The sequence below is a fragment of the Vipera ursinii genome, assembly GCF_947247035.1.
Source record: "Vipera ursinii genome assembly, chromosome: 2".
In the NCBI taxonomy this organism is placed as follows: domain Eukaryota; kingdom Metazoa; phylum Chordata; class Lepidosauria; order Squamata; family Viperidae; genus Vipera; species Vipera ursinii.
Window position 1 is genome coordinate 251,748,798 of NC_139513.1, and position 13,765 is coordinate 251,762,562.

At 40.2% G+C, this 13,765-nt stretch overlaps 1 protein-coding gene across 3 annotated transcripts in view; it reads left to right on the forward strand.

Moving 5' to 3' along the window:
- CHD1 (chromodomain helicase DNA binding protein 1) overlaps nt 1–13,765 on the forward strand; it is a 76,637-nt gene that overhangs the window by 48,511 nt on the left and 14,361 nt on the right. For all 3 annotated transcript variants that reach the window (XM_083354537.1, XM_083354536.1, XM_083354538.1), the window contains 6 exons: nt 194–342; nt 2,081–2,177; nt 2,265–2,360; nt 3,564–3,740; nt 3,870–4,033; nt 4,547–4,588. In XM_083354537.1, coding sequence (XP_083210663.1) covers nt 194–342; nt 2,081–2,177; nt 2,265–2,360; nt 3,564–3,740; nt 3,870–4,033; nt 4,547–4,588 — 725 coding nt within the window. The remainder of the gene's footprint in view (nt 1–193; nt 343–2,080; nt 2,178–2,264; nt 2,361–3,563; nt 3,741–3,869; nt 4,034–4,546; nt 4,589–13,765) is intronic.

Consider the following 13,765-nt stretch of genomic DNA (forward strand, 5'->3'; position numbering starts at 1 on the left):
AGGGTTTCCTGCTTGAGCAGGAAGTTGGACTAGATGACTTCCAAGGTCTCTTTCAACATTGTTGTTGTTGTTGTTATTGGCATTATATAATAAAATGCGTATTTTTTTTCCATCTCAGAATGCATATTGCTCCAAATAGTAACTTCTGTTTTGCTATGCCACTTTTAAACCTTCCTTTCTTTTTTACACATAGGTTAACATTTATCGTTTAGTGACCAAAGGATCAGTGGAGGAAGACATTTTGGAGAGAGCCAAGAAGAAAATGGTTTTAGATCATCTAGTTATTCAGAGAATGGACACTACAGGAAAAACTGTATTACATACAGGCTCTGCACCCTCTAGGTGGGTGTGTTATAGATCCTCCCTACAGTACAAAATATTTTATTAGTGAGGTGTAGTTCTTTTGACAACTTGATGATATTCTCTACAGATAGTTGCTTTTCACAGTTTATCAGAAAAGTAGTGAGGGTTACAGTCAAATCACCAAATCACCAATCAGCTATTTACCTCAGATTGAACTAAACTTCTTGGTTTCCCAGCTAGAATATGCAAGCTGGATAAATTATTTACTTCAGTTTTTCTGCCCATTTACAGATATATTACTGAGAACTCCCATTTCTCTTCATTCCTGAATTTTTGGGATATGGTAGAAGATACCTTCCTGTTCATTCTTCTACAGCAACTATTCTGTAGAGACCAAATTGAAGTTGCTAAAAAAGAGAAAAATGATGAGGGAAGGATGAGATAGGTATTGAAGAAGAAAAGGATGTGAGCAAAATCAGAATTTCTTTTTTTATATATACATTATCAGAGACAAGAATTCAGAGCAGAGGTCTCCAGCCTTTCCAGCTTGGTGGTCTGGTGAGGGGAGAAAGAGGATGGTTCCATGTGAGCAGCAGGTGCATGCATGAGTATGTGCACAAGTGGAGCTGCAAATACGTGCAGTTCACTCACATAAGTGGAGATGTACACGCCACTTGCCTGGCCCAGTACCAAATGGCCCACGACCCAGTAATGGGTTGTGGCCTGGGGGTTGGTGACCTCCTGATCCAGAGGATCAAAAACCCAATTATATCTTAATGTATGATTATTTAAATACTGCCCAACTCCACACAACTCTGGGCAGCTTACACATTAAAGCCTGGAAATGACAGAACATAAATATGCATGCAGAAGAAAAAAATACATAAAAACTCTATATGGGCTCAACAACTGCTCTGTCCCAAGGTCTAGGAGTAGCCAGATTTTTAGTGACTTTTTGAATGTGGGGAGAAAAGCGACATGGATCTCTAAGCTTGTAAGCCGCCTTGAGTCTTCGGAGAAGGGCGGGATATAAATGTAATAAAAATAAAAATAAAATAAAATTTCAGAATTTAGGTGCTATGACTGAAAAAGCAGGCTTCCTAGGTCCCAATAGGTGACATTGTTTATTTGAGAAGTCCTGGATCTCACCTAATTTTCCTGAACTTAACTGAGCAGACAGAAATATTGGAGATAGACAGTTCTTGCAATAAACCAATGCTTGACCTATGAAGGGTTGTATGAGTGGATGGTAGTCAGCATTTGGAATTACACTGAAACCAAATGATAACTAGTTCAGCTTTCAGAGCAGTGATGTTACTGTTGTCATAGTATGCATACTTATTAATGCCTGGGTTGCCATGCCTGTGCTATCAGTACTTTGGAGTGGCTTCAGGAACAGCTCCATGTAGACCTATCTAGTAGGCCGTTTGTGAAGTGACTATGGTGTAAATTACCATTCCTGACCCAGAATGGGCATAATTGCTGCACTGGTTATATGTGAAGTTTGTCTGGGTCACAACTACCCCCTGGTTTTGGGGGAGAATCTATGAGTCCAAGATGACCCCCAAATTGCTGTTCTGTGCAAAACTAAGGATGTAATATCCACAGGATTGTAAGAACCATTTGGTTTTGTCAGAATTGAGCTTGAATCTGTTCCTCATCTACACTTGCATACCCTCCAGATACTAAGAAGCAGAATCAACAACATGGCCTAGGTTGAAATATACAGGTTGAGGTATCCTCAGCATTCCTTAAAACTACTATTCTTCATTTTCAGCTCTACTCCTTTTAATAAAGAGGAACTGTCAGCTATTCTAAAGTTTGGTGCTGAGGAACTTTTCAAAGAACCAGAAGGGGAAGAACAGGAACCACAGGTACAGACAAATTAAACTTCCTTGCATTTTATTTAGCTGTAATTCAAAGCCAAAATCCAATTGTATAATTTTATTTCATATTCTTAGGAAATGGACATAGATGAAATATTGAAGAGAGCTGAAACACGGGAAAATGAAACTGGACCATTAACTGTGGGAGATGAATTGCTTTCTCAGTTTAAGGTATTAACATGTATGTTTACTTGAAAATGAGCATTTCTAAATTTGATGGTATTCATTTCCACATAAGCATATATAAAGCTCTAATTTAAATTAGTTTAGCCTCTATTTCCATTACATCAGAGCTTTTAATGCAGAGAAACAGAAATAATTGAAGCACATTTGGTTGAATGTGCAAGTATCACAATTAAATGAATTGGTTTCTTTTCAGTATTTTATTGGCTTGGGCTTTGTACAACACAGATAATCCTCACTGACTGACTGCTTGTTCAGTAACTTCAGTTACAGTAGCACTGAAAAAAGATTCATGACCTCTCCTTGAAGTTAGGATCATGTGATTGTGAATCTGGTGTGCATATACAATGATCATGTGATCACTATTTACAGCCTTCACATCTCACTTCCAGCAAGCAAAGTCAGTGGGGAAGCTGCAGGAAGTCACAAGCTGAAGTCATGTGATGCTATGCTTAACAACCAAGGGTATTCATTTAATGACTGCACAGAACTGATATCATAAGTTCTTGGTTTAATTTATTTTAATTTTTGTATATTATGTGCTGTACATAGTGTTTTAATTGCCCTGTACACCGCCCTGAGTCCTTCGGGAGAGGAGCAGTATATAAATAATAAATAATAATAATAATAATAATAAAATGGGTGTGGTCACATATTTCACTTTATTACTTTGTTACCTAGTGACTAAGTTGATGATCCCAGTTGTAGTTGGTAAGTGAGGAGTCATATAAAAATTCTCATTCTTTAAAGTTGTCAATCCAAATTGCTGACATGAAAAATCCAGATTTTTCCTCTGCTCCATAGCTATCCAAATATCCATATAATCTATTTTATAGAGTTCCTACAACTTTATAGATCTTAAAGTTATATGGAACCTGCAGCAAAATAAATAATAATAATGTTTCCCTTTTCCGTTCTGTCAGAAGCTGTTGACTAGATTTCACTTCTTTCTTAACTTATAAATCAAGATATTGGCCATGGGGGGTGGGACTAAGAGAGAATTAGATTAACTTTGGTTATGAACATTTGTTCTTGCTAATTCTGGTTTTGAGGATTTGGAACAAACGCATTAATTTGTCGACTATATTCTTTAAGCAGGGTTTATTTGGTAATTTATATATTTTTATCATAGTATGTTCAGTGTATAGTGTGTGCATTTGTATTGTATCTGATAAAACAGTATTTTTACAGGTGGCCAATTTTTCCAATATGGATGAAGATGACATTGAATTGGAGCCTGAACAAAATTCAAGAAACTGGGAAGAAATAATTCCAGAGGTCCATAGACGAAGATTAGAAGAAGAAGAAAGACAAAAGGAATTGGAAGAAATTTATATGCTTCCAAGAATGAGAAACTGTGCAAAACAAGTAAGCTTGACTTTTGAAAAGGGTTCACTTTTTAATTATCTTTTGTTTTAGAACAATCATTTATTTGAAATGCTAACTGTTAAGATTGAATTTGAGCACCTCTGCACTTTTTTTTTTTTGAAAAAATAGATACTAAGTTTTAATGGAAATGAAGGAAGACGTTGTAGGAATAGAAGGTATTCTGGATCAGATAGTGACTCTGTCTCAGAAAGAAAACGACCAAAAAAACGTGGAAGACCACGGACCATTCCCCGGGAAAACATTAAAGGATTTAGTGATGCAGAGATTCGGAGGTAAGGAACACATCATAATGCATATCCTAATCTATTTCAATTTATAAAGTAAAAACACTCCTATAGCATATGTGTTTTATATACTGTATGTGTGAAAACTATATTTTTTTCATTTGGGAAGGTGAAAAATTCTATTAAAATTCATAGGTTTTGATTAAGTTGGAAGTTAAAAGGTATGGTTGAATGCTTCTGTAAATTCAAATAGCAGTAGAAGTTAGATTTGGGGTATAGTGTAAATAAATATCCAACATTCTTCAAATTGATAAATATAAATCAATAAATGATCACACGTTCTGTGTTAATTTGTACTTTTATTCTATGCAGATAGTATAAAGTATCTGATATTTTTATATATGCACATCAGTTTTTTGAATGGTCTTCATATGAACTCTGAGATATTCATTTTTAATTTGTCATTATTCACTAAGATTGATAAATATGTTTCTTTGATGTTTGCTTATATTGGTTTATTTTAAAAGAAGATTAATTTCTCAATTTATCAAACTTTCTTAGGTTTATCAAAAGTTACAAGAAATTTGGGGGGCCTCTTGAAAGGTAAATATAACAAATGTGGAATTCTTTTTTTGTCATTTTATTGAATTTTTAAAAATCATAAATCACTTAATAATTGGTGAACAGTGTGTTGTCTGGGTTACAATTGTAAAACAATCATTAACTATTGATTTCTATAATCCATATCCCAAATAATAGTTTTAGTTGATTTCCTCTTTTCCCAAAAAACAAAGCTGTGAGTTAAGGAGAAATGGGTGGAGGACCACAGTAGCTAAGTCCTTGCTGATTGGACCCTCTTTGCAATTACCTGGCTGGCGGTGTCCGTGGCAGGAGGAGAAGGACACAGCTGCTCAGTGGAATGCAATAGGAGAACCTGGAATGCGGAGAATACTGCATTCTAACTGCTGAGCGGAAGAAGAGTTTACCAACCAGAGAAGTGATAGGTAATAATTGAGCACTGTATTCGGAATAGAAAACGGAGGACACCAATGGCCTCTCCCAAGGGGAAGAAAAGAAAGACGGCACAGTGTTCACCAAACAGTAAGGAAGATAGAACCAATACACAAAAACAACAGAAAATTGACGGTTTCTGTCAGCCTATACCATATGCAGTGGGTCGTGCATCCTCCCCCTTTCTCCTGCCGGATAGCTGCGAGGCTTTGGCAGTGGGATCTGCGGGCGCAGGCCAAGGAGAGCCAGTTGAGAAGCCAGTTGAGAGGCTCGCTAATCCCTCCGCGAAATTGGATGACAAATGACTCAGCAGTTTTAAGTGAGTCAGCTCCAAGCCGGGATAAGGGACTAGAGTTGGAGTTTGACAATCATAGTGGATCAGCTTTAGGGCTTGAAAACCAGCTAAGTGATAGCATAAAGGATTTCATCAGCTGGCACAGCATGCTCACTTCTCAGACAGTCTGGGCCATTTTTGACCAGTTTGCAGAGGTGCGTTTAAAGTTGAACTCTGTGATCAATCTTGTTGCTGCGGTACAGACGGAAAAGCCGCAGGTAATTTCGACTGGTTGCCAGACAGAACGACCTGGTCAGATATCATCAATGGTGCGAACGAGGGAAGGAGTAAGTAGACAGCATATTGGCGGAAAAAAAGTTGGTGACCTGGATGGGCCTGAAATCCCACGGCACAGGTGTGTGAGGAGAAGCAGGCAATTGTTGAAGGAGCAGATTGTATTGAACATACATAATTCTGAGACAAATGCGGGTAGATGGACTTCAAAAAGACGGATAGTGACCTCTTTGTCGCAGCTTACTCGGAGTGACAAGGGTGCAATAGATCTGGTAGCATATGAATATCTTCCACAATGTGATAATTATTCCAGAATTCTTAAGTTCAAACAACAGCTCTTTCCAAGTCTGTTCACGCGAATGAGAGGATTCTTGGCTTTTTACCAAATTTTACCAACCCGAGTTTTTTCTAGTAGCAAAGTCAGCCCGTTGATCCAGAGAGCCCCTAGGGAGAGTGGTGCAGCGCATGGGACAGCTGACTTGAAAAGTAAACGAAATAGGGAAAGTAAGTTAACTGAAACAGGGAGGAGATCTAGCATTACAAAGGAAATGTTGGCTGAGGTTTTGGTTCCAGCTACTGTGAAAGTTCCTTCAATTGGTGTAATGCAAGATGAGATAGGTATTTGACTATGCCTGCTTAGAAACTTTTTCTTTACTTTCATTAACGGAGCAGCAAGAAGTACTTAAAAAACATAAAGAGACGAGGAAGCTGCTGAAGCAGACCATTTCCTCTGCCACCCCTTTGGTGCCGATAGTTCTGTCCCCATTAAGTCATGACGCAGTTCCAGAGAGTCAGCAGCTTATAAGTTCGGGAAGCCAGATATCTGCGTCTATACAGCATAAAGTGCCAGAGACAGCTGACCTGACAGTGCAAAGTGCTGTGGGACGAACACCTGAGATGGAAGGTACCCATGAAGGAATCTCCCAGTCCTCAGTGGCAAAAATGATACCAAGAAATGACGTAAGCGTGGAGCCTCAAGTAAAATCATTTATTGTGGAGGCAGAGATTAATAGATCTTATGGATCTGCAAGCCTAAAAGCAACAGGCAGAGAAATGATGCCTAAACAGTCTTCTATGGAGCTCAGGCAATTAAATGGGTGTGTAAGCATAAACAGGGGAGGACGGGTAGAAGAGATTATTCAAGAAGCCTGACTAGGAAATAGCGAGCAATCACTTTCTTTAAGAGTCCACTTCCTCTCATGGAATGTGGCAGGATGGAGAGGGAGTTGGTGCACAGATGATTGTATTAAATTTTTAAACAGGTATCATGTAATTGCCTTGCAGGAAACCAGGGTTAGTGGTGATGAGGCCCCAATTGAGCTCCCTGGGTTTAATATTTGGCAGCTGCCAGCAAAGACGGTAGCTATAAAGGGAAGAGCTTCAAGAGGGTTGTGCATTTTGGTAAAAGCCGAATTAGGTTGGAAGGGAAACGAGATATGCTCGTGTGCCGGCCCTTTATTTTTTCAAGCAATCCATTTGGCATATAGAGGGAAGTCAATGGTATTTATAAATGTGTATGTCAATCCAGCAATGGGCAATCTGTGCGAGGCACTAGAAGTAAAGATATTAGATAAAAAATTTATAAAAACACCTTTAATTTTGGCAGGAGACTTTAATGACCGTGTGGGTCCTTCGTTGGAGCCTTTTGTTGAAAATGGTACAATTCCAGATGGTTATTTACATAACCAACAATTATGGGACTCTCAAGATAGGCAAAAGAATAAAGATGGGGGGAAATTTCTAACAATGGTTTACAACTGTAACCTTCAAATAGTAGGCCAGTACACAGAGGTTAGAAGGTACCCCATAACCTTTTTGGTCCCAAGGCATGTAGCTCTATTGATTACTTCTGTGTTTCTCACAGTTTAGTGGCAGGGGCTACTTCGGTCTTGACGTCACCAAGGCCGGAAAGTGATGATCTTCCGATTGAGATGTCCCTGGCACTCCCCTCTCATTTAAGGAAAAGGAACCAAATAATTCAACAAATAGGCTTCAACTTGGATATAGCCCAGGAGAGAAGGCTAACATGGAAGAGGGTTGATGGGAAAGCAGTGACAGAATTTATGAATTCATCACGTATGGAAGCCCTAGCGCATATATGTTCAAATAGTATGGGTGAACAAGAGCTTATAGTATATTTTGTGGAAATATGTCAGAAATTGAAGCATTTTTTCATGACTACTAAGTCAGTAGGCCAGTTTGATTCTAGTTACTCAACATGGTTTGATAATGACTGCAAGGAAGGGAAAAAACAGCTTAGGAAATCACTTAGGAGATACTTAATGAGCCCGAATATGGAATTACAGAAGAAGTATATTACCATGAGGCAGAAATATAAGCAGCTACTGAAGAGGAAAAAGGCTTCTTATATTGACGACTTATGGGCTGGCTTAGAACAGGCAGCAAAGCTAGCCTCACCCACACACTTTTGGTTGGGGGTCTCAAAAATTATTAAAGATAGAAAACCAATAAGTGACCCAAATATTACTGCAGAAAGTTGGGAGAGGCATTTGGCCACTCCAGCAGTTGTGGAAAGCTCTGATGAAGTGATATCCTCTCTGAGCTTGATATGAAGGGATATGAAGCCTTACCCCAGTGGGCAGAAGTGTCAATCACAGAGGTGAGGCATTTAATTTCTTCCCTGAAGACAAAGCTCCAGGACAGGATGCGCTCCCGGCATCGCTGTTTAAAGAAAACATAGCCTGGTGGGCGCCTGTCCTGGTGGGTCTCTTTACTTTTATTAATAGAACAGGGCAAATTCCAGTTGGCGTACATCAATAATTGTTCCATTACATAAAAAAAGCTCTAGAGACAATCCAGATAATTTCCGGTTAATTAGTCTAATTGATATTTCAGCAAAAAATTATGCTAAGTATTTGCTTCATAAATTAGAAGACTGGATAAAGAGAAACAACATTCTAGCTGAAGAACAGTCTGGCTTCAGGAGCGGAAGATCTACAATGGACAACTGTTTTGTGTTGGACCATCTAATAACAAAGTTTAAGTTTTGGAAAAAACCTTTGTACATGGCATTTATAGACCTGAAGGCAGCCTTTGATACAATTGATAGATCAATTCTATGGTATAAATTAGAGGCCATGGGAATAGAAAAGAAACTGCTATATTTAATTAGATTGTTATATATGGAAACCCAGGTAATTTAATTTAATTTAATTTAATTTAATTTATTAATATTTCTATACCGCCCTTCTCCCGAAGGACTCAGGGCGGTGTACAGGGCAAGAATAAAACACAGAGATTTACAAAAAATAAAAGATAATTAAATACATGCCCGATTAAAAATACAATTAATACATGGTAAAAAACCCCAATAAAAATAGTAAAAAGACCCCACTAATCCCCCCTCAGGCCAGGCCGGCTTGCTCGAACAAGTATGTTTTCAAGTCGCGGCGAAAGGAGCGAAGATCGGGCGCCGTCCGGAGCTCAACCGGTAACTGGTTCCATAGCTCCGGGGCGCCCACAGAGAAGGATCTCCCCCTGGGGGCCACCAGTCGACATTCTCTGACCGGTGGCACCCTGAGGAGACCCTCTCTGTGGGAACGCACAGGGCGGAGGGAAGTAGACGCCGGCAGCAGGTGTTCCCTAAGGTACTCCGGACCCCTGCCATGTAGGGCTTTAAACACCATTACTAGCACCTTGAATCTCACCCGGAAGACAACTGGCAACCAATGCAGCTCACGGAGCAGAGGTGTGACATGGGAGTATCGGGAGACTCCCAACACAACTCTCACGGCTGCATTCTGTACCAGTTGGAGCCTCCGGGTGGTCCTCAAGGGAAGCCCCATGTAGAGAGCGTTACAGTAGTCTAGACGAGAGGTCACGAGCGCGTGAGTGACTGTGCATAAATCATCCCGGCTAAGATAGGGCCGCAACTGGCGCACCAGGCGAACCTGGGCGAAAGCCCCCCTAGTCACAGCCACCATGTGGTCTTCCAAGGTGAGCCGTGAATCTAGGAGGACTCCCAAGTTGCGAGCCCTATCTACGGGGGGTAATAATTCACCCCCCATAGAAAGAGATGGAATATCCGAATTCGAGTGAACAAAACAGGATCGGTAACAAATGCAATTCCAATTAAGAAGGGCTTAAGACAAGGTTGCATTTTAGCCCCAACACTTCAATTTATATTTAAACGATTTTCCAAAATGTCTGGAAGACTTACCACTTCATGGGCCTAGTATAGGAACAAGACAGGTAAATTGCTTGTTATATGCCGATGATATAATTTTGCTGTCGGCCTCACAGTTGGGGCTACGAAGGTCACTAGGAAGGTTGGCAGCATATTGTATAAAAAATCGTTTGACAATTAATGTAGAGAAATCAAAGGTAATGATATTTAGCAGGCAACAAAAGATGAGGAGATGGGTTTTAAATAGAAGAATAGAACAAGTTCAGTCATTTACCTATTTAGGGCTAGTATTCCAGACAAATGGTAAATGGAATAAGCATGTAAAAGCCAGAGCTCAGAAGGCCGTGGCTCGGATGGCCCAATTAAACAAACTTATTTTAGAGAAAACTCCATCTTCATTAACCCCAGTGCTAAAGGTCTTTCAAGCAAAAAGAGGCTGCTGGGGAAAGCTACAAAACTGTGAGTTAAGCAGAAGTGGGTGGAGGACCACAGTAGCTAAGTCATATAACTCTACTGAGCCTCCACGCTATCAGCCCCCTCTACCGCAAAGATCCTGCAGAAGAAGGGCAGTGTGGACAACCGTGGGATCAGGCAGGGTGAGAGCTGTGAACCATAAACCCAAAGCTTTAGCTGTATCCCTGCATAACAGATACAGTGCCCTTGCTGACCTTCACAGGGACATCAAGGAAACAGGTCAAGGTAATTGTGATGATAACTCAAATAAGCAGGGGACCATGGTCCGAAATGAACTTGTTTTTGACAGGGAGAAGTGTGAATCAAGTATAACACATCAGTCATGCAAGAATAGAAAGGTACGCTAGAAGAGAACCCACCTTCTGGTTGGTGATTCAATTATAAGGGATGTAAATTTAAGAAAGGATGCAGAGGTTTCAAAAGAGGTCAGGTGTCTTCCAGGTGCTACTGCCAGTAGGGACAAGAAGCGTATTTTCAAAATAGTCAACAATGCCAGCAAAGACTGTGATGTGGATGCCATTGTACATCTTGGCACTAACAATCTGTCCCAAAACGATGTACTCTGTGCAGAATGATTTCCAGAGCTTGGGGCAGGAACTCAGCAGAATAGGCTGTAGGGTCACTTTTTCAGAGGTCTTCCCAGTGTATAAGGAGCAAAATGGAAAAGGCCAGCGTATAGCAGAATTTAATATGTGGCTAAAGGAGTGGTGTAAAGGAGAAGGCTTTGGTTATATTAGTCACGATGTCTGTAGCTGGTCCAATGAAAAAATGTACAAAAGACATGGTCTGCATCCATCCCAAGAAAGGGACTGAGTTACTTGGCAATAAATTCACAGCTTTCCTGGAGGAATATTTAAACTAAACAACGGGGACAGTGAGTTAATTGATACAGAACATCACTGTCCCCGGCAATCTAAGAAAATAGGGGAACTCAGGCACCACACAAGTTATGTAGCAAGTAAACACAGGGTCAGTTGTAAAGGACTCAAATGTCTATACACTAATGCGCAGAGTATGAACAGTAAGGGTGAACTAGAAATTCAGGTAAATGAGGGCGGGTATGATATTGTTGCCATTACGGAAACATGGTGAGATGAAACCCACAAATGGAACACACAGCTAGAGGGATTTAAACTATTTAAAAGAAACAGACTAAAAAAAAGAGGAGGTGGAGTTGCTCTATTTTATTTATTTTATTTTAATTCCATTTATATCTGCCCTTCTCCGAAGACTCAGGGCGGCTTACAAGCTTAGCAGTAGCCTTCATTCTATGTATATGCCTGCTTATTAGGGCTTTCACACACACACCCAAGCAGCATTATTACAAAGTCAGCTTAATTGCCCCCAACAATCTGGGTCCTCATTTTACCTACCTCGGAAGGATGGAAGGCTGAGTCAACCTTGAGCCTGGTGGGATGCGAACCTGCACTAATTGCAGGCAGCTGGTGTTACTTAAGGAGGCATTAGCCCACTGCTCCACCAAGGCTCTATATATAAGAAATAACTTTATCTCTACAGAAATAGAGCACAACAATGATGAAAACTGTAAACGAATGTATTTGGGTCAATATAAAAGGGGAAAAAATGACATTGCCATAGGTGTATACTATAGGCCACTGAACCAAGCAGAGGAAATAGATGAACTTTTTGCTAGTCAGTTAACTAAGGTATGTAGGAAGCGCATCACAATAGTAATGGGGGACTTTAATTACCCTGATATCAACTGGGAGACAAATTCTGCACCAAGTGGAAGATCTAACAGATTCCTGACAAACCTAGCAGACAACGTTCTCTCCCAAAAAGTAGAGAAGGGAACTAGGGGATTAGCCATATTGGATTTAATTCTCACTAACAGAGATGAAATGATAGAAAGTGTCGAAGCCACAGGAACCTTGGGGGGAAGTGATCATGCAATATTGGAATTCAACATTCTGGAGGCACAAGCAATAGAATACAGCCAAACTAGAGTCTTGGACTTTAAAAGAGCTAATTTCAATAAACCTAGAGAGACCATGGGAAGAATTCCATGGATGAGAATCCTAAAAGGGAAAACAACTCAAGAAGCTTGGGAAAATTTGAAAAGTGAGATAATAAAGGCCCAGTCTAGCACAATACCAACAAAGAAGAAAAATAACAGCTTTCAAAAGAAACCAGCATGGCTGCATAAAGAACTCTCTGATAAACTGAAAGATAAAAAAAGGACAAATATAAGAAGTGGAAAGAGGGGCACGTAACTAAGGCAGAATATCAGCAAACAGCCCGTGCCTGCAAAGATGAAGTGAGGGAAGCTAAGGCTCAAAATGAACTAAGGCTTGCGACCAAAGTCAAAAATAACAAAAAAAAAAGCTTCTTTCAACATATAAGAAACGAGAAAAAAGTTAAGGAAAAGATTGGTCTATTAGTGGGGGAAAGTGGCAAGAAGGTGACAAGCAACAGGGAGAAAGCAAAACTATTTAACTCATTTTTTGCATCTGTCTTTACACAAAGGGAAAAAACAGTCCAACCTACCAAAACCAGTGCCATAAAAAAGAGAATAGAAACGCAAGTTAAGATAGGCAAGAAAATGGTAAGTGAGCACCTGTCCAGCCTAGACGAGTTCAAATCACCAGGACCAGATGGATTACACGCCAAAGTTCTCAAGGAACTGGCAGACATGATCTCAGAACCACTGAACTATATTTTTCAAAGATCCTGGAGCACTGGGGAACTACCAGAGGACTGGAAGAGAGCTGATGTAGTTCCCATCTTCAAAAAATGAGGGGAAAAAATAGATCCAGGAAACTACAGACCTATCAGCCTGACCTCAATACCTGGGAAGATTCTGGAAAAGATAATCAAATAACAAATCAGCGAACACCTTGATGCAAACAAAGTCATCACTAAAAGTCAACATGGGTTTGTCAAAAACAGATCATTCCAGACAAATCTTACTGCATTCTTCGACCAAGTGACAAAACTAGTGGACCAGAGGAATGCTGTAGATATAATTTACTTGGACTTCAGTAAGGCATTTGATAAAGTAGATCACAACCTACTACTTGATAAGATAGAAAAATGTGGGTTAGATAGCATCACCACCAGATAGATTCGTAGCTGGCTGACAGGCCGTACTCAGCATGTGGTCCTCAATGGAACTGCATCTACACGGAAGGAAGTGTGTAGTGGGGTGCCCCAGGGCTCTGTTCTGGGCCCAGTGCTCTTCAACATCTTCATCAACGATTTGGATGAGGGGATAGATGGGGAACTCATCAAATTTGCAGACGACACCAAGCTGGCAGGAATAGCCAATACTCCAGAAGATAGGCTTAAGATACAGGAGGATCTGGACAGACTCGAACACTGGGCAGTATCTAACAAAATGAAATTCAATTGTGAAAAAAGTAAGGTTCTACATTTAGGCAGGAAAAATCAAATGCAGAGGTATAGTATAGGTGGTACCTTGCTCAATAGTAGTAACTGTGAGAGAGATTTTGGAGTCCTAGTGGACAATCACTTAAATATGAGCCAGCAGTGTGCTGTAGCTGCCAAAAAAGCCAACACAGTGCTAGGCTGCATTAACAGAGGGATAGAATCAAGATCA